The sequence below is a fragment of the Chiloscyllium plagiosum genome, unplaced genomic scaffold (assembly GCF_037043375.1).
Source record: "Chiloscyllium plagiosum isolate Xiang-an unplaced genomic scaffold, Cpla_swu_hap1 HiC_scaffold_9, whole genome shotgun sequence".
Taxonomy (NCBI): Eukaryota; Metazoa; Chordata; class Chondrichthyes; order Orectolobiformes; family Hemiscylliidae; genus Chiloscyllium; species Chiloscyllium plagiosum.
This window is the reverse complement of record NW_028270147.1, coordinates 56,425,848-56,444,330: the sequence shown is the minus strand read 5'-3', so window position 1 is coordinate 56,444,330 and position 18,483 is coordinate 56,425,848. Positions and strand designations below refer to the sequence as shown.

The 18,483-nt window shown below is 43.2% G+C and overlaps 1 protein-coding gene across 1 annotated transcript in view; it reads right to left on the bottom strand.

Annotated features, from left to right (window-relative positions):
• Positions 1 to 18,483, bottom strand: part of efcab14 (EF-hand calcium binding domain 14) — a 100,987-nt gene that overhangs the window by 69,542 nt on the left and 12,962 nt on the right. The window contains exon 3 of the mRNA XM_043699330.2: positions 15,944 to 16,089. Within this exon, the coding sequence (XP_043555265.1) occupies positions 15,944 to 16,089 (146 nt within the window). The remainder of the gene's footprint in view (positions 1 to 15,943; positions 16,090 to 18,483) is intronic.

The following is an 18,483-nucleotide window of genomic DNA, read 5'->3' as shown; positions in this document are numbered from 1 at the left end:
AAACTACTGCGCCTCCCTTGTCTGCTGGTTTGATAGTGAGGTTGGGGTTGCAACGGAGGGAGTGGAGGGCTGCGTGTTCCGAGGGTGAGAGGTTGGAGTGGGTGAGAGGGGTCGGGGAGTTCAGGTGGCGGTTAATATCGCGGCGGCAGTTGGCTATGAAGAGGTCGAGGGCAGGTAGGAGGCCAGCACGGGGTGTCCAGGTGGATGGGGTGCGTTGGAGGCGTGAGAAGGGGTCGTCAGAGGGTGGGCGAGAGTCTTGGTTGAAGAAGTAGGCACGGAGGCGAAGGCGGCGGAAGAATTGTTCGATGTCACGCCGTGTGTTGAACTCATTAATCCGAGAGCATAGAGGAATGAAGGTGAGGCCTCTGCTGAGGACTGATCTTTCATCCTCAGAGAGGGGTAGGTCTGGAGGGATGGTGAAAACACGGCAGGGCTGGGAGCTAGGACCAGGTGTGGGGCTGGAGCTGGGTGTGGGGGCGGGGTTAGGCCTGGGGGCGGGGACGGAGATCAGCGTGGGGGCGGGGTTGGGCATGGTATTGGAGATCGACGAAGAGGCGGGGTTAGACGTGGTGACGGATATAGGCGTGGGGGTGGGGTTAGGCATGCAGTCGGAGATCGGCGAAGGGGCGGGGTTAGGCGTGGTGACAGAGATCGTCGTGTGGGGGGGTTTAGGCGTGGTGACGGAACTTGGCGGGGGTCGGGGTTAGGCGTGGAGATCAGCATGGGGGCGGAGACACATGCGGCGTTGTGGTTGTGTAGGTTAGTAACATCACTGGGGGCGGAAGTGGCTGCGGCGACCACAGAGACAGAGTTATTCCCCATAGCCGCGGAGGTCGCGAATCTGTTGGTGATTGTCTTCATGGCGAACATGGAGGAGGTTGTCTGAGCGGCGATCTACTGGGAGCAACTACACTGGCCCTGCCCCCACATTTTCCTCCGCTACATCGATGACTGTATCGGCGCCGCCTCGTGCTCCCACGAGGAGGTTGAACAGTTCATCCACTTCACCAACACCTTCCACCCCGACCTCAAATTCACCTGGACAGTCTCAGATTCCTCCCTGCCCTTCCTCGACCTTTCTATTTCTATCTCAGGCCACCGAATCAACACGGACATCTACTACAAACCGACTGACTCCCACAGCTACCTGGACTACACCTCATCCCACCCTGTCCCCTGTAAAAACGCCATCCCATTCTCCCAATTCCTTCGTCTCCGCCGCATCTGCTCCCAGGAGGACCAGTTCCAAAAACGTACAACCCAGATGGCCTCCTTCTTCAAGGACCGCAATATCCCCCCCGACGTGGTCGACGATACCCTCCACCGCATCTCTTCCACTTCCCGCTCCACCGCCCTTGAGCCCCGCCCCTCCAACCGCCACCAGGACAGAACCCCACTGGTCCTCACCTACTACCCCACCAATCTCCATGTACAGCGCATCATCCGCCGTCATTTCCGCCATCTCCAAACTGACCCCACCACCAAGGATATATTTCCCTCCCCTCCCCTATCAGCATTCCGTAAAGACCACTCCCTCCGTGACTCCCTCGTCAGATCCACACCCCCCACCAACCCAACCTCCACTCCCGGCACCTTCCCATGCAACCGCAGGAGGTGCAAGACTTGCGCCCACACCTTCCCCCTCACCTCCCTCCAAGGCCCCAAAGGAAACTTCCATATCCGCCACAGATTCACCTGCACCTCCACACACATCATCTATTGCATCCTCTGCACCCGATGTGGCCTCCTCTATATTGGGGAGACAGGCCGCCTACTTGCGGAGCGTTTCAGAGAACACCTCTGGGACACCTGGACCAACCAACCCAACCACCCTGTGGCTCAACACTTCAACTCCCCCTCCCACTCCACCAAGGATATGCAGGTCTTTGGACTCCTCCATCACCAGACCACAACAACACGACAGTTGGAGGAAGAGCGTCTCATCTTCCGCCTAAGAATACTCCAACCACAAGGGATGAACTCGGATTTCACCAGTTTCCTCATTTCCCCTCCCCCCACCTTGTCTCAGTCAAATCCATCGAACTCAGCACCGCCTTCCTAACCTGCAATCTTCTTCCTGACCTCTCCGCCCCCATCCCAGTCTGACCTATCACCCTCACCTTGACCTCTTTCCACCTATCACATTTCCGACGCCCCTCCCCCAAGTCCCTCCTCTCTACCTTTTATCTTAGCCTGCTGGACAAACTTTCTTCATTCCTGAAGAAGGGCTTATGCCCGAAACGTCGATTCTCCTGTTCCCTGGATGCTGCCTGACCTGCTGCGCTTTTCCAGCAACACATTTTCAGCTCTGATCTCCAGCATCTGCAGACCTCACTTTCTCCTATGTCTCCCTGTAACCTACTACATCCTTCGGCACTATCCACAACGACACCGACCTTAGTGTCGTCTGCAAATTTACTAACCCACCCTTCTACGCCCTCATCCAGGTCATTCATAAAAATGATGAACAGCAGTGGACCCAACACCAACCCTTGCAGTACACCACTGGTAACTGGACTCCAGGATGAACATTTCCCATCAACCACCACCCTCTGTCTTCTTTCAGCAAGCCAATTACTGATCCAAACTGCTATGTCTCCCACAATCCCATTCTTCCGCATTTTGTACAATAGCCTACTGTGGGGAACATATACATCACATCAACCGGTTTACTCTCATCTATCTGTTTGGTCACCTTCTCAAAGAACTCAATAAGGTTTGTGAGGCACTACCTACCCTTCACAAAACCATGCTGACTATCCCAAATCAAATTATTCTTTTTCAGATGATTATAAATCTTTTCTCTTATAGCCTTTTCCAACACCTTACCAACAACTGAAGTAAGGCTCACTGGTCTATAATTACCAGGATTGTCTCTACTCCCCTTCTTGAACAGGGGAACCACATTTGCTATCCTCCAGTCTTCTGGCACTATTCCTGTAGACAATGACGATTCAAAAATCAATGCCAAAGGCTTGGCAATCTCCTCCCTGGCTTCCCAGAGGATCCTAGGATAAATCCCATCCGGCCCAGGGGACATCTATTTTCACACTCTGCAGGATTTCTAATACCTCCTCCTTGTGAACCTCAATCCCACCTAGTCTAGTAACCTGTATCTCAGTATTCTCCTCGACATCACTGTCGTTTTCTAAAGTGAATACTGTTGAAAAGTATTCATTTAGTGCTTCCCCTATCTCCTCTGACTCCACACACAACTTCCCACTACTATCCTTGATTGCCCCAAATCTTACTCTCGTCATTCTTTTATTCCTTAAATACCTATAGAAAGCCTTAGGGTTTACCCTGATCCTATCCGCCAACAACTTCTCATGTTTCCTCCTGGCTCTTCTGAGCTCTCTCTTTAGGAATTTCCTGGCTACCTTGTACCCCTCAAGTGCCCTAACTGAGCCTTCACATCTCATCCTAACATAAGCCTTCTCCTTCATCTTGACCAGAGATTCCACTTCCTTCGTAAACCATGGCTCCCGCGCTCTACAGCTTCCTCCCTGCCTGACAGGTACATACTTATCTAGGACACTCAGTAGCTTTTCCTTGAATAAGCTCCACATCTCTAATGTGCCTATCCCCTGCAGTTTCCTTCTCCATACTATGCTTCCTAAATCTTGCCTAATTGCATCGTAATTGCCTTTTCCCCCAGCTGTAACTCTTGCCCAGTGGTATACACCTATCCCTTTCTATCACTAAACATAACAGAATTGTGATTGCTATCACCAAAGTGCTCACCTACTTCCAAGTCTAACACCTGGCCGGGCTCATTACGCAGTACCAAATCTAATGTGGCTTCACCCCTTGTTAGCCTGTCGACATACTGTGTCAGGAAGCCCTCCTGCACATACTGGACAAAAACTGACCCATCTATAGTACTCGTACTATAGTGTTCCCAGTCAATATTTGGAAAGTTGAAGTCCCCCATGATAACTACCCCGTCTCTTTCACTCCTATCGAGAATCATCTTTGCTATCCTTTCCTCTACATCTCTGGAACTATTTGGAGGCCTATAGAAAACTCCCAACAGGGTGACCTCTCCTTTCCTGTTTCTAACTTCAGCCCATACTACCTCAGTTGACAAGTCCCCAAACATCCTTTCTGCAACTGTAATACTGTCCTTGACCAACAATGCCACACCTCCCCCCCCTCTTTTACCATCTTCTCTGTTCTTACTGAAACATCTTAATCCTGGAACCTGCAACAACCATTCCTGTCCCTGCTCTATCCATGTCTCCGAAATGGCCACAACATCGAAGGTACCAACCCATGCTGCAAGTTCACCCACCTTATTCCAGATGCTGCTGGCATTGAAGTAGACACACTTCAAACCAACCTATTGCTTGCCGGTGCCATCTTGTGTCCCTGACACTTGATTTTGGACCTCCCTACTCTCAACCTTTTCTATACTCGAACTACAATTTTGGTTCCCATCCCCCTGCTGGATTAGTTTCAACGCACCCCAATAGCCTTAGCAAATTTCTCCCCCAGGATATTGGTACCCCTCTGGTTCAGATGAAGACCATCCTGCTTGTAGAGGTCCCACCTACCCCAGAAAGAGCCCCAATTATCCAAGAATCCAAAACTCTTCCTCCTGCACCATCCCTGTAGCCACGTGTTCAACTAATCTCTCTCCCTATTCCTCGCCTCACTAGCACATGGCACGGGCAACAAACCAGAGACAACAACTCTGTTCATCCTAGCTCTAAGCTTCCATCCTAGCTCCCTGAATTTCTGCCTTAAATCCCCATCTCTCTTCCTACCTATGTCGTTGGTGCCTATGTGGACCACGACTTGGGGCTGCTCCCCTCCCCCTTAAGGATCCCAAAAACACGATCAGAGACATCATGGACTCTGGCACCTGGGAGGCAACACATCAACCACGAGTCTCTCTCGTCCCCACAGAACCTCCGATCTGTCCCCCATGACTACTGCTCTGCTCCTCTTCCCCTTTCCCTACTGAGCAGCAGGGACAGACTCTGTGCCAGAGCCCTGCACCACACTGCTTTTCCCTGGTAAGTCATCCCCCCCAACAGTATCCAAGACGGTGTACTTATTGTTGAGGGGAATGGCAACAGGGGATCCCTGCACTGTCAGCCGGTTCCCTTTCTGTCCCCTGACTGCAACCCATTTGCCTTTGTCTTGTACCTGAGGAGTGACTACCTCCCTGTAACTCCTCTCAATAACCTCCGCTGCCTCCCGAATAATCCAAAGTTCATCCAGCTCCAGTTCCCTAACGCGGTTTTCGAGGAGCTGGAGTTGGGTGCACTTCCTGCAGTGACACTAGTGGTGACCCTTACCTCCCACATTCTGCAGGAGGAACATTCAACTGCCCTAACCTCCATTCCTACTATTCTAAATTCCCAAAGAGATTGATGAAAAAATAAGGAATGAAAAAAAACTCGTTACCTTACCAATCTGGCTTCCAGGTCCTTTTGTTTTGGTTAGAGGAGGAGGATGGGTGGGAGACACTACCCAAGTTGTGTTTCGGGTAACGCAACCACACAAATATATGTCTTCCCAGAAGTCCTTCGCTCCTCCCTCGCCGCTCTGGCAATATGAGGCGCGACTCCCGAGGTAAGTCCCTTTTAATGCGGGAAAACTCACCCTTCCCAGCAGCCCTCACTTCACCTCTCCTCGCCGCTCTGGCAAAATGGAGGCCCGACTCCCGAGATAAGTCCCTTTTAATGCGGGAAATCTCACCCTTCCCAGCAGCCCTCACTTCATCTCTCCTTCTCTCCTCGCCGCTCTGGCAAAACAGATCAAGCCCTCAAACCATATAGAACATGATTAACCAGGTTAGAAGTGGTGGAATGACAGAATTGCCTTAAAAGTAATCAAGACCACACCGACCCTCCGAAGCGCATCCTACCCAGACGCAACACCCCCATCCCATCCCCGTAACCCTGCATTTCCCATGGCTAATTCACCTAGCCTGCACATCCCTGGGCACAATGGACAATTTCGCATAGCCAATCCACATAACCTTCATATCTTTGGACCATGGGATGAAACTAAAGCACCCAGAGGAAACTCGCTCCACACTGTAGGGATTATATGATCAGTTAGAGACAAAGTGATTTGTTAAAAAAGCTTCCCATTGACCTTGCATTTGAAGATGATAGAGCACCAGGCAGTTGGAATAGATTACTGATAAGGAGAGGGCCTTTGAACGTATAGATAACCACAGAACAGGTGAAACAAAGTCATTCAGGAAAAGCTAGAACAAGATGGACTGTATGAGTCACAAAATTACAGAGTCATGGAGATGTACAGCACAGAGACAGAGCCTTTGGTCTAATTCGTCCATGCTAACCAGAAATCCTAAATAAATCTAGTCCCGTTTCCCAGCACTTAGCCCATATCCCTCTAAACCCTTACTATTCATATACCCAACCAGATGCCTTTTAATTGCTGTAATTGTGCCAGCCTCCACCACTTCCTCTGGTAACTCATTCCATACACGCACCACCCTCTGCGTGGAAACGTTGATGCTTAGGTCTCTTAAATCTTTCTGCTCTCACCCTAAACCTATGCCCTCTGGTTCTGGACTCCCACACTCCAGGGAAAAAGCCTTGTATATTTATCCTACCCATGCCCCTGATGATTTTATAAACCTCTATAAAGCCTCCGATGCTCCAGGGAAAATAACCTAGCCTATTCAGCCTCTCCCTATAGCTCAAATCCTCCAACCTTGGCAGTATCCTTGTAAATCTTTTCTGAACCCTTTCAAGTTTCACAACAACCTTCCAATAGGAAGGAGACCAGAACTGCAAGCAGTATTCCAAAAGTGGCCTAACCAATGCTCTGTACAGTCACAACATGACCTCCCAACTCCTGTACTCAATACACTGACCAATGAGGAAAGCATACTAAATGCCTTCTTCACTATCCTATCCAGCTGCTACTCCCCTTTCAAGGAACTATGAACCTGCACTCCAAGGTCTCTATGTTCAGCAAAACTCCCTGGGACCTTACCATTAAATATAAAAGTCCTGCTAAGATTTGCTTTTCCAAAATGCATAACCTCAAATTATTCTAAACTAAACTCCATCTGCCACTCCTCAGCTCTTGGGCCTATCTGATCAAGATCCCATTGTAATCTGAGGTAACCTTCTTCGCTGTCCACTACATCTCTAATTTTGGTGTCATCTGCAAACTATACCTATGTTCACATCCAAATCATTTATATAAATGATGAAAAGCAATGGATTCAGCACTGACCCTGTGACACTCCACTGGTCATAGGCCTCTGGTCTGCAAAGCAACCCTCCACCACTACCCTCTGTCGTCTACTTTCAAACCAGTTCCATATCCAAGTGGCAAGTTCTCCCTTCATTCAATGATATCTAACCTTGCCACCCAGTCAAACGCCTTCCTGAGGTCCATATAGATCATGTCTACCACTCTGCCCTTATCAATCCTCTTTGTTACTTCTTCAAAAAACTCAATCAAGTTCGTGAGACATGATTTCTTGCAAGAACTCTTAAGGAATACTACATTGGACAAACAGGCAGAAAACTAGCCACCAGGTTACAGGAATATCAAATATCCACAAAAGACATGACCCACTCTCACTAATATCTTTACACACAGATGAGAAAGACACCACTTTAGCTGGGACAACACAACCATCCTAGGACAAGCCAAACAGAAACACGCGCGAGAATTCCTAGAAGCATGGCAATCCAACTGGAACTCTATCAACAAACACATTGACTTGGATCTCATTTACCACCCCCTGAGAAAATGGACAGGAAATGACATCACCAACCCAAGGAAACCTAAACACAAGAAGTGGGCCATACCACCAGTGCTTCACCGGAGGTTCACTGATGATGTTACCTAGTATGGTGACAAAACGTCTGAAAACAAACCTTCCAGCTCAGCGAGCAAACTTAAATCCACAACCTCCAGTCTTCTGGCACCTCACCTATGACTTGCAATGATACAAGTATCTCAGCAAGGGAGAAAGTGAGGACTGCAGACGCTGGAGATCAGAGAAGAGTGTGGTGCTGGACTTTTCCAGCTGCTGTGCTTTTCCAGCACCACACTCTTGACTATGTCAGGAAGGGGCTCAGCAATTACTTCCCTTGCTTCCCACAGAATTCAAGGGTACACCTGGTCAGGTCCTGGGTATTCATTTCAAGACATCCAGCACCATCTCCTCTGTAATAAGGACATTTTTCAAGGTGTCACCCATCTATTTCCCCACATTCTATAGCTTCTCTTCCCATTTCCCTAGCCCCGTATCAGTCAAAGCAAACACTCAGAGACACTGCTATACCTCCATCTTTATTCCAGGTCCTTGAGGGAGAGAGAACGATCGCCCAAGTGCACAGAGACATGAGTTCTCTGTCTTCTCTCAAACAGCAAATTCTTAAGGAATTATAGAGTCACTTTCAAGGAGCAGCATCCAAGTAAGGCAACATCTACACTGATTGTAAAGGTCAATAACGGTTACTCAATCAGTGAGCATCAACAGTAAAGATTAAGCCATCTGGCATTATGTAACAGATGTTCTTAACCTTGTTAACCGGCATTACATAATGAATGCTATTCATCTTGTTAACCCACTCTCCTTGCCTCCAGCACCACATTGTTTACTGCAAGTTCTTGTATGGTCAAAGTCATGCTTAGCTGAGCCTTTGTCACACAACTCAAAACTTCACTCTTTCCCAATCTGCTCATACCTTACACACTTTCTCATTCCTTCCTTTTATCATTTCATGATAACCATCTTGATGGCACTACCAGCTTTCATAAGACTCTGACAGCCAGTATTTATTCAAGTTATTGACACACAGTATACAATCATTATAACAACAAAGATTACTAGTCTGTGCAGTAAATAGAAGTTCTAAGATCCTCCATTTGGGAAATACCTCACCACTAAAGTTATTAAGTCCACAGCCATTAGTGACCACTCCATCCCCTCCAAGTCGAGTGGAAACAAGCCAGTTCTTCAAAATCTCCTTCAGTAAAGTCCGACCTGAAAATAAAATGCAGTCTGCCCTTCTGCATCACTCCTCAAGAAATCTGAATTCCTAGAAAAGGGCAATTAAATACTTAACAAAACTGACAAGACTTCCTTTGTTGCAGAGATGCTTCAGATGGAGGATACCAGCACATCCGAGTGCGCAGTGCAGAAGCTACAACTGGAGGCTAGGCGAATGCAGCATTCTTTGCTGCTTCTGCTCCCGCTCTGCTGTTAAATGTAACAAAGCCAACTGGCTGTTGTGATGTAGCTTGATCAGCAAACCTTCACATCCCTTAAATGACCGAAAGGCAAGGTAAAGCTCATGTGGTTTAATGTACATTGGAAGGCCACTGACAACATGTGTACAGACTTTCTCTTCATTGTTGTTAGTTTCTTCACTTTTCATGCTCGTGACTGAGGAGCTGATTGAATCCATTGGATCAGGCTGTGGAGGAGTGGGCAGTGGTCTGAAGGCATGCTTTACCCGTGAATGGAGAAACTCTAGAGAAGATGTTAGCTGCTGAAAGTATCTCTGTATTTCCTCTCTCATTCCTTCCTTGCAAAGGTGGTTATCAGTATGAAGACTGTCCCACATTTAACTATACTAAATTGTGTCTGCCTATTTCAACATTCTCCATAAAATTTAAATTGTACTGCCTAAACAATTCAGGTAAAGGGCTTTAGCCCGAAACGTCGATTTTACTGCTCCTCGGATGCTGCCTGAACTGCTGTGCTCGTCCAGCACCACTAATCCAGAATCCATACCTAAACAATTCAGTCAATTATAAACAACAATCAATGGTCCTAAAATCAAACCCTCAGTTACCTCATTCAGGTTATTCAAACTTTATTTTCCTTTAACAAATTGAGACTTTGCTAATGTGAAAGCTGTCAAGAAAAGTATTTCAAAAGTCTGAAACAGCAAGTTAACAAAATGTTTCCTGTGCTTTAGTAATTGAAGAGGCAGCTTCAGTTCAGATTTAAATCTCAAATATTTGTGGAAAACATATGCAGAATATATTAAAATATGTTCTCCACATGAAACTTCCGAAATAGCACAGTCAGAATTAGAGTGGCAACTTTGGTAGAGATAAACATTCTTTGGATTTGCAATGTGAAGGGGACCAATGAAGTTTTAACAATAATTGAAAGAATTTAAACAACTCAGTCTCAAGTTCTAATATTCTCTAGAAAATCTTAAAACACCAAACTGATAATGCACTCTTCTTTTTGGGAACACATTGCATTAAAAACCCAGTAAAGATATTATTATACAATACTCTCATCCTGGCTAAAGTATGACCACTGACCCAATTGTTTTTTGAAACAGGTATTGTAGAATTTGAAACAAATCAGGGGCTCAAGGCACTCAATCAATTTGTTTTAAGGTTACAAGTTTGATCATTTTAAAAAGGATAATGTTATACAATTTCAATGTCAAAACAAAATCTGCCCCATGACATAGCACACAAAATACATTGAAATGAGACTCTGACTCAAACAAGGCAAAACATTTACTTAAAAGGATCTTCTAAATCAGTATTTTAACAAATCAAAATTTTTAAACATCAAACACACTCAGTATGGCACAATTTACATTGAAACTTCCTTTTCTGACCCAAGTATTAGTACAATCTTAGTTTCAGGGTTTCTCGGTTTTTGTTTAAGAGCCTCTGGTCAGAAATCTTGCCGTTTTAATATGGGGGAAAAACGCGCAAAATTAAGACCGGTGATGATCCATGAAATGGAAAACAAGGAGCCAAAAAGGTGGAGGAGGTGACCCTAAAAGATCCACACCAGAGTTAGACAAAAAAAAAATCACATCCACAGACTCCGAATCAACCGTCAGGAAAAATAAACACAAGCATGTGTCCAAGATTCCCAAAGCTGCGCGAAACCCACAATGCCTGGCACACACACAGAAAAAGATCACTAAAACATCCTCACCTTGTTGGAAACTGGACTAAGGAACACCACCCCACTACCAGACAAGGCCATAAGGAAAGACAGACCAGCCGTACCCTCTCAATGAAATCACACCCATAAAAAACCTCACAGCAGTGCACAAGCCACTGCAGTCCAAACCACTCTCTTCCCCAAGAACAAAGACTCATACAGCCTCAAATTTTGCCATTAACAGACTTAAACCCCTTCTCTTACTCTATATGTCCGGGGACTCGAACCCCTGTTTGTCAGCACATTTACGAAACTGTGTCTCTCGAATGAACTAATTACCATTCAAGGAGTCCGTAGAATAGAAAGCGATTGAACATACAGGAATATTGAGAGGGAGCAAGTTTTGAAACCTTACCCTTTGGGCCCATCCATCTAGAGATACCGGTGTTCCGGGCAATCGCTGACACTGTCCAATCGTAACTATTCATTTGGACACCACCTGGCTCGACATATTATTGTCCCATTTCCCTAGCCCGGTATCAGTCAATGCAAACACTCAGACACAGTACGGCTTTGCCTCCTTCATCTTTATTCCAGGTCCTGGAGGGAGAGAGAACGATCGCCCATGTGCACAGAGACATGAGTTCTCAGTCTTATCTCAAACAGCAAATTCTTAAGGAATTATAGAGTAATTTACAGGGGGCAGCATCCAAATAAGGCAACATCTATATTGATTGGGTGACCATTATTGACCTTTACAATCAGCGAGCATCAACAGTAAAGATTAAGCCATCTGACATTGTGTAATGAATGTTCTTAACCTTGTTAACCAGCATTACATAAATGGATGCTTTTCATCTTGTTAACCCACTACCCTTACCTCCAGCACCTCATTGACCATATAAGAACTTGCAGTAAACAAAGTCATGCTAGCTGAGCCTTGGTCACACAACCCAAAACTTAATTCTTTCCCTACCTGCTTATACTACATAAACTTTCTCACTTCCATGTACTTCTTTACAGTAAACACTGATGCAGAATACTTTTTTAATATTTCCCCCATTTCCTGTGGTTCCACACATAGGCTGCCTTTCTGATCTTTGAGTGGCTCTATTCTCTTCCTAGTTACCTTCTGTCCTTAATGTACAAAGAAGATCCCTTTGGATTCACCTTAACCCAATTTGCCAAAGCTATCTCATGCCCCTTTTTCACCTTCCTGACTTCCCTCTTCAGTATACACCTACTGCCTTTATACTTTAACTGTGAACATCTGTCCCAAATCAGCTTCTGAAAGTTCCTGGCTAATACTGTCAAAATTAGTGTTCTTCCAATTTAGAACTCCAACTTTTAGGTCCAGTCTATCCTTTTCCATCATCTTAGAGGTGAGGAGAAGAGAACCACAAACAGGATTCACTGTAACTTAGCAGTAATCTATTACAGCAGTAATTATGACTGGCTTCATATAAAAGCCATACTTCAGAAACACAAGGAAGATTCACCGTCATCTGCACTATAATCTCCGAACAGTCCAGAGACACATTCGAAAATAAAAGCAGAAAATTTATTAGAACCATGAACTGCTGTCTTCAATTTTAGTTGAAAAAGCCACCAGGATGGAAGACGTCCATTTATAACTGAAAACCCATCAGTATAATATTAAGGGAAGCAAGTGATCAACTTACTCAAATGCACCAATCTTCTGCACAAATCTCTTCACAATCACACTTTTCAATTTTGTGTAACTTCCTCGAAATCTACAAACCCTTTTAATTCAAAGCATGGTGGATAGAGGGGAGCAGGTCGACGTAGCATACTTGGATTTCCAGAAGGCATTTAATAAGGTGCCGCATTAAAGACTCATCCATAAATTAAGAATGTATGATGTTGCAAGCATGTATAAAAGACTGGGAACCAATAGAAAGTAGAGATGGGATAAATGGGTGTTTCTCTGGTTGTGGTGAGCGGGGCGTTGCAGGGGTCGGTGTTGGGCCTGCAACTGCTCATGAAATATATATATAAACGATTTGGAAGAGAAGACTTGCAGTTAACAATGAGGTGCTGGGGACAAGGGTAGTAAGTTAACAAGGTGAAAAGCATCCATTTATATAATGTCAGTTAACAAGGTTAAGAACATCTACTGTATCCAAGTTTGCTGATGACACTAAATTGAGTTGGAAAGGCAAATTGTGCAGGGTTGTGGAGGTTCTGCAGAGAGATTTAGATATGTTAAGTGAATGCACAAGGGTCTGGCAGATGGAGTACAATGTTGGTAAATGTGAGGTTATCCACTTTGGAAGTAAAAATAGTCGGTCAGAATATTATTTAAATGGTGAAAGATTGCAGCATGCTGTTGTGCAGAGGAACTTCGGAGTGCTCGTACATGAATCTTTAAAAGCTGATTTGCAGGTGTAACAGGTAATCAGTAAGGCAAATGGAATATTGGCTTTCATTGCTAGAGGGATTGAGTTTAAGAGTACGGAGGTTTTGCTGCATTGTACGAAGTGTTGGTGAGGCTGCATGTGGAGTATTGCACACAGTTATGGTCTCCTTACTTGGGGAAAGATGTACTGGCTTTGGAGGCGGTGCAGAGGAGGTTGACCAGATTGATTCCGGAGATGAGGTGTTTACCCAGTGAAGAAGTTGAGCCACCTGGGACTGTACTCGTTAGAATTTGGAAGATTGAGAGGGGACCTTATAGAAACATATAAAATTATGAAAGGTACGGATAACATAAAGGCAGGTAAGCTGTTTCCACTGGTGGATGAGACTAGGGGTAGGGGACATGGCCTCAAAATTAGGGAAAGTAGATTTAGGACAAATGAGGAACTGCTTTTTCCAGAGAATCTGTGGAATTCTCTACCCAAGGAAGCAGCTTTGTTAAATATATTCAAGACATAATTGGATGAGTTTTTGCATGGAAGGGGAATTAAGGATAATACAGTTAGGAGGAGCTGAGATGATGGGTGGATCAGCCATGATTTTAACGAATGGCGGAGCAAGCTCATCAGGTCAAGTGGCCTACTCTTGCTTCTATTACTATGAAATCATTCATTCTGGTCTCTTAACCAGAATTGAAATCTTAACCAATTTTAAAGGTACTAAACAGGACAACTGCCTTTGCTAAAGTGCTGTTCAGATATGTTATTACATTCTGTGTGACATTGCTACTCTAATTTCATTACCTACCAAATTAGCCAATAGGGTGATTAATGTGCTACATTTCAAGACGAGTGATGGGATTTTAGATGTATTGCAATTTTCTTGAATTTTGCTGGGAAATGACTGGGGACTTTACAAAGCATTTAATTTTTGATGTATTTGAAATGATTCAATCTTCTAGAGTCCTAACAGTGAAACATTTTGCGCTTCTTTGTTCAATTTTCCAGTTAAGCTTTAATCCTTACAAAACTGAAAGGATCATAATGCTTTAAATTTGGCGCTTTTTGTTTTAAGAAATATACCAGAAATGAGATTTGATGTAATTTATTCCATGTAACTCCTCCTACCACAACTGCTTTTTTTCCACATAGTATATAGATATCTATTGACTAAATACTCTACCACCAGGTATTAAAATTCACTTGGAAAAGGAAAAAAATGCCTGCACGGCAAATAGACTGGAAGTAATCAATAACTGGACACATTCCAATATTGAACTGCAAAACTACTTTTAAAAGTAACAAATTAAGATGCCAGAGAATAGTAGAAAAAGTTTCAAATGTTGACATCAAATCTCATTTCTGGTATATTTCTTAAAACAAAAAGCACCAAATTTAAAGCATTATGATCCTTTCAGTTTCGTAAGGATTAAAGCTTAACTGGAAAATTGAACAAAGAAGCGCAAAATGTTTCACTGTTAGGACTCTAGAAGATTGAATCATTTCAAATACATCAAAAATTAAATGCTTTGTAAAGTCCCCAGTCATTTCCCAGCAAAATTCAAGAAAATTGCAATACATCTAAAATCCCATCACTCGTCTTGAAATGTAGCACATTAATCACCCTATTGGCTAATTTGGTAGGTAATGAAATTAGAGTAGCAATGTCACACAGAATGTAATAACATATCTGAACAGCACTTTAGCAAAGGCAGTTGTCCTGTTTAGTACCTTTAAAATTGGTTAAGATTTCAATTTTGTCCAGGAGATGGGAATATAAACTATAAAGATAACATTTTGTTTTTCTCAGCATTTCTATCTTCAAAAACCACAAAGGAAATAAATGGATCGTTTGTAACAATTGCTTTGGGATATTTGATATTTTAGGTACTAATTACAAATTGATGTTGTAGAGTTCTGGCAAAGCTTTAAAATGTAAAATCAAACTATATTCAATTCTCCTATATAAACATTTGTTTCATTAACTTTATTGCCTTGATATTGACTGGGCAGCTTTATCTATGGTGACACTAGTTTTAGCTGGGTGAACTAAATGTTAGCAGAAAATGCTTTATATACTCTCACAGAATATAAGTAAATGCATATATTTTATGTATATTTACCAAATTTAATATTTAATTTGTGTGTATATCTACCATTAGTCAGTAACCAAAGTACCTGCAATGATCAAAAACACTCAAACTCTGCTTTTCACACGACCATCTTTCCAGCATACAAATAGAACATGCACAACGTTAATATAAGTATCAAGATTATATGCCTAATTATAACATTCATTTCTTATTTTAATTTCCTCTTAAATCTAATTAGCCATATGGTTAAGAACTACTGAATAAGGTTCCATGTAACTGTCACATAATAAACTTAAGAGATAGAAAGAGAGAAATGTTTCAGATCGATGACATTTCATCAGAATAGCTGAGGTGACAGAAACAGTTAAATATTTTGAGTCAACCTCTTCAGATGTTGTCTGATCTGATCATTTTTAACATGATTTGTTTGTTTCAGACCTCCAGCACTTTGCTTGTTCAGATAACTGAATGCTGTACTTCTAACCTGAAGTACAATAAATGGGATGATAATAACCGAACAACAAATTCCACCAGCCCATTTGTTTTCTATTGTGCAAATATTTTGAATAATAAGATTTTCCATTGCTTACTTGCTTATTCAGCTCTGTGATGTTGGTCCATATTTTGCTAATCCCTCTGTCTCCAGCGTCTAAGTTGGCAAGATCTTTTTGGACTGCAAGGAGGTCTTCATTTAGCTTTGGAATGTCACTAAACGAAGTCTTTTGACTAGATTCCACTATAAAGAATTTAAAAAATCTAATTTTAGGACAAAAACACAAAAAGCACAAACATGTAATTGAAATGGACTTGCTTAAATCAATTCACATTCCTAGCTTTGCATAAGCTGTGCATTTAAAAAAAACATATGATGCAATGGGCTAAATGTGGAGGTGCAGCTTCACATCAAACAATGGGGATGAAAATCTCCCTGTTCTTTTGAATGTTTGGGTGGTATCAACTTATGCCAAAAGTAACAGCACCAGTGTAAAAGTGCCAAGTAGGAAGTAACAGTCAATTCTGTTAAATGGGTACATGCCATTTATGTAGGAAATATAAAAATGCCACAGAGGATATTTTTCTGAAGTTGATGCTGAGAAATATAGTTCCGATAGTAGAAGAATCATGTTCTGTAACGTGGTGGAAGGTGTAGAAGTGCTGATCAAGGTGTTTCAGCCAAAATTGATATTTGCTAATCACAATGAAAATTTAGAAGTGTTCCTCCTAGGAACAAGCTAAACCTCATAGCAATAGTCAATCAATCAATCATCCATGGATTTGCACAGCAATAGGCACTATCAAACAGTTCAAAGTTTGTGAGAAGAGCTTGGGTGCTCATTGTTGTGGTTCTGTTCGCCGAGCTGGGAATTTGTGTTGCAGGCGTTTCGTCCCCTGTCTAGGTGACATCCTCAGTGCTTGGGAGCCTCCTGTGAAGCGCTTCTGTGATCTTTCCTCCGCCATTTGTAGTGGTTTGAATCTGCCGCTTCCGGTTGTCAGCTCCAGCTGTCCGTTGCAGTGGTCGTTATATTGGGTCCAGGTCGATGTGCTTATTGATTGAATCTGTGGATCAGTGGATAAGCACAATCAATAAGCACATCGACCTGGACCCAATATAACGACCACTGCAACGGACAGCTGGAACTGACAACCGGAAGCGGCAGATTCAAACCACTACAAATGGCGGAGGAAAGATCACAGAAGCGCTTCACAGGAGGCTCCCAATCACTGAGGATGTCACCTAGACAGGGGACGAAACGCCTGCAACACAAATTCCCAGCTCGGCGAACAGAACCACAACAACTATCAAACAGTTTTACAAGTAAGGTGGGAAATGAGCAGAATAGGGTGTGCATATTTAATTGTGTCCTCTTTCTGAAAATATCAAAAAATTATATAGCATAGAAGAGAGCCATTCAATCCACCATGACACTGCATAAACTCAAATGGAAATACTACTGATTGGAACAGGGGAGTCATACTTTCTTCATAGTCCTGTTATTTTATTCCCTCCCCCTTTGACCTTTATTCCAATTCTCTTTTAGGTAATTGAACTACAAACATTCATTTAGTATCTCAAAAGGTTTTTAAATTAATAAATCAGTTGTATTTCTTGATCTCCCCTTGTTTTTATATCACCAGGTACATTGAAAAGCAAAAGGCTAAGGAGAGGTGGCCTAATGGTATATCGCTAGTCTATTAATCCAGAAATTAAGCTAATGTTCTGGGCATCTGGGTTCGGATCCTGCCATGATAGATTGCAGAATTTGAATTCAATAAAACAAGAAATCTGGAACTAAGAATCTACTAATGATCATGAAAGCATTGTCAAAAGAAAAAAACGAATCTGGCTCACTAATGTACTTCAGGGACAGAAATTTAATCTCAAACCTTGTCTGGTCTACATGCGACTCCAGACCCATGTGTGGTCAACTCTCAACTGCTCTGATACGACTTAGCAATCCACTCAGTTGTATCAATTGATACAAAGTCTCACACGAAGTGCAGTGGTTCAAGAAGGCAGCTCACAACCACCTCAATGGCAACTAGGAACAGGCAATAAGTGCTGGCCAGCCAGCAATGCCCACATCCCAGGAGTGAATTCCGAAAAAAGATGGGAATTTGAGAAGTCAGTTGGAGTTTCACAGTAGTGAAAGCTTAGGAAGTATTTTTTTACAGGACAAGTTTGCATGAGAGTTGAATGATAAATATATTCAAAGTGTTTTATATAAGTCAGTTGGCAAAGACATTTACATTATATTTCATTCATCAGTCAGTTAAATCAACAGGAGACACATGAAGAAGAATGTGTTTCTGTCATAATCCGGTGCCAAAGATTAAAGAATGGAATAACTTCAGTTGGAGTAGTAATGTCTTGTTGAAAAGCACACTCAAAAACAGTCACAGATGAAAGGAGGGGGGAGCCCTACAATCCACATCTCCTGATAAAATTGGATCACTCAGTTCAAATACTGACAAACTCTAGACCTAAATTATACAATAAATATGTCAGAGAGATACCGACTCAAAGGATATTCCAAAAAATTTCCACAATAACAAAGCTTAGCTTGTTAAAACTGAAAAAAAATTGCCAATTTGAAATGGCAAAGCACTGGTGAAAAACAGATCTTATGCC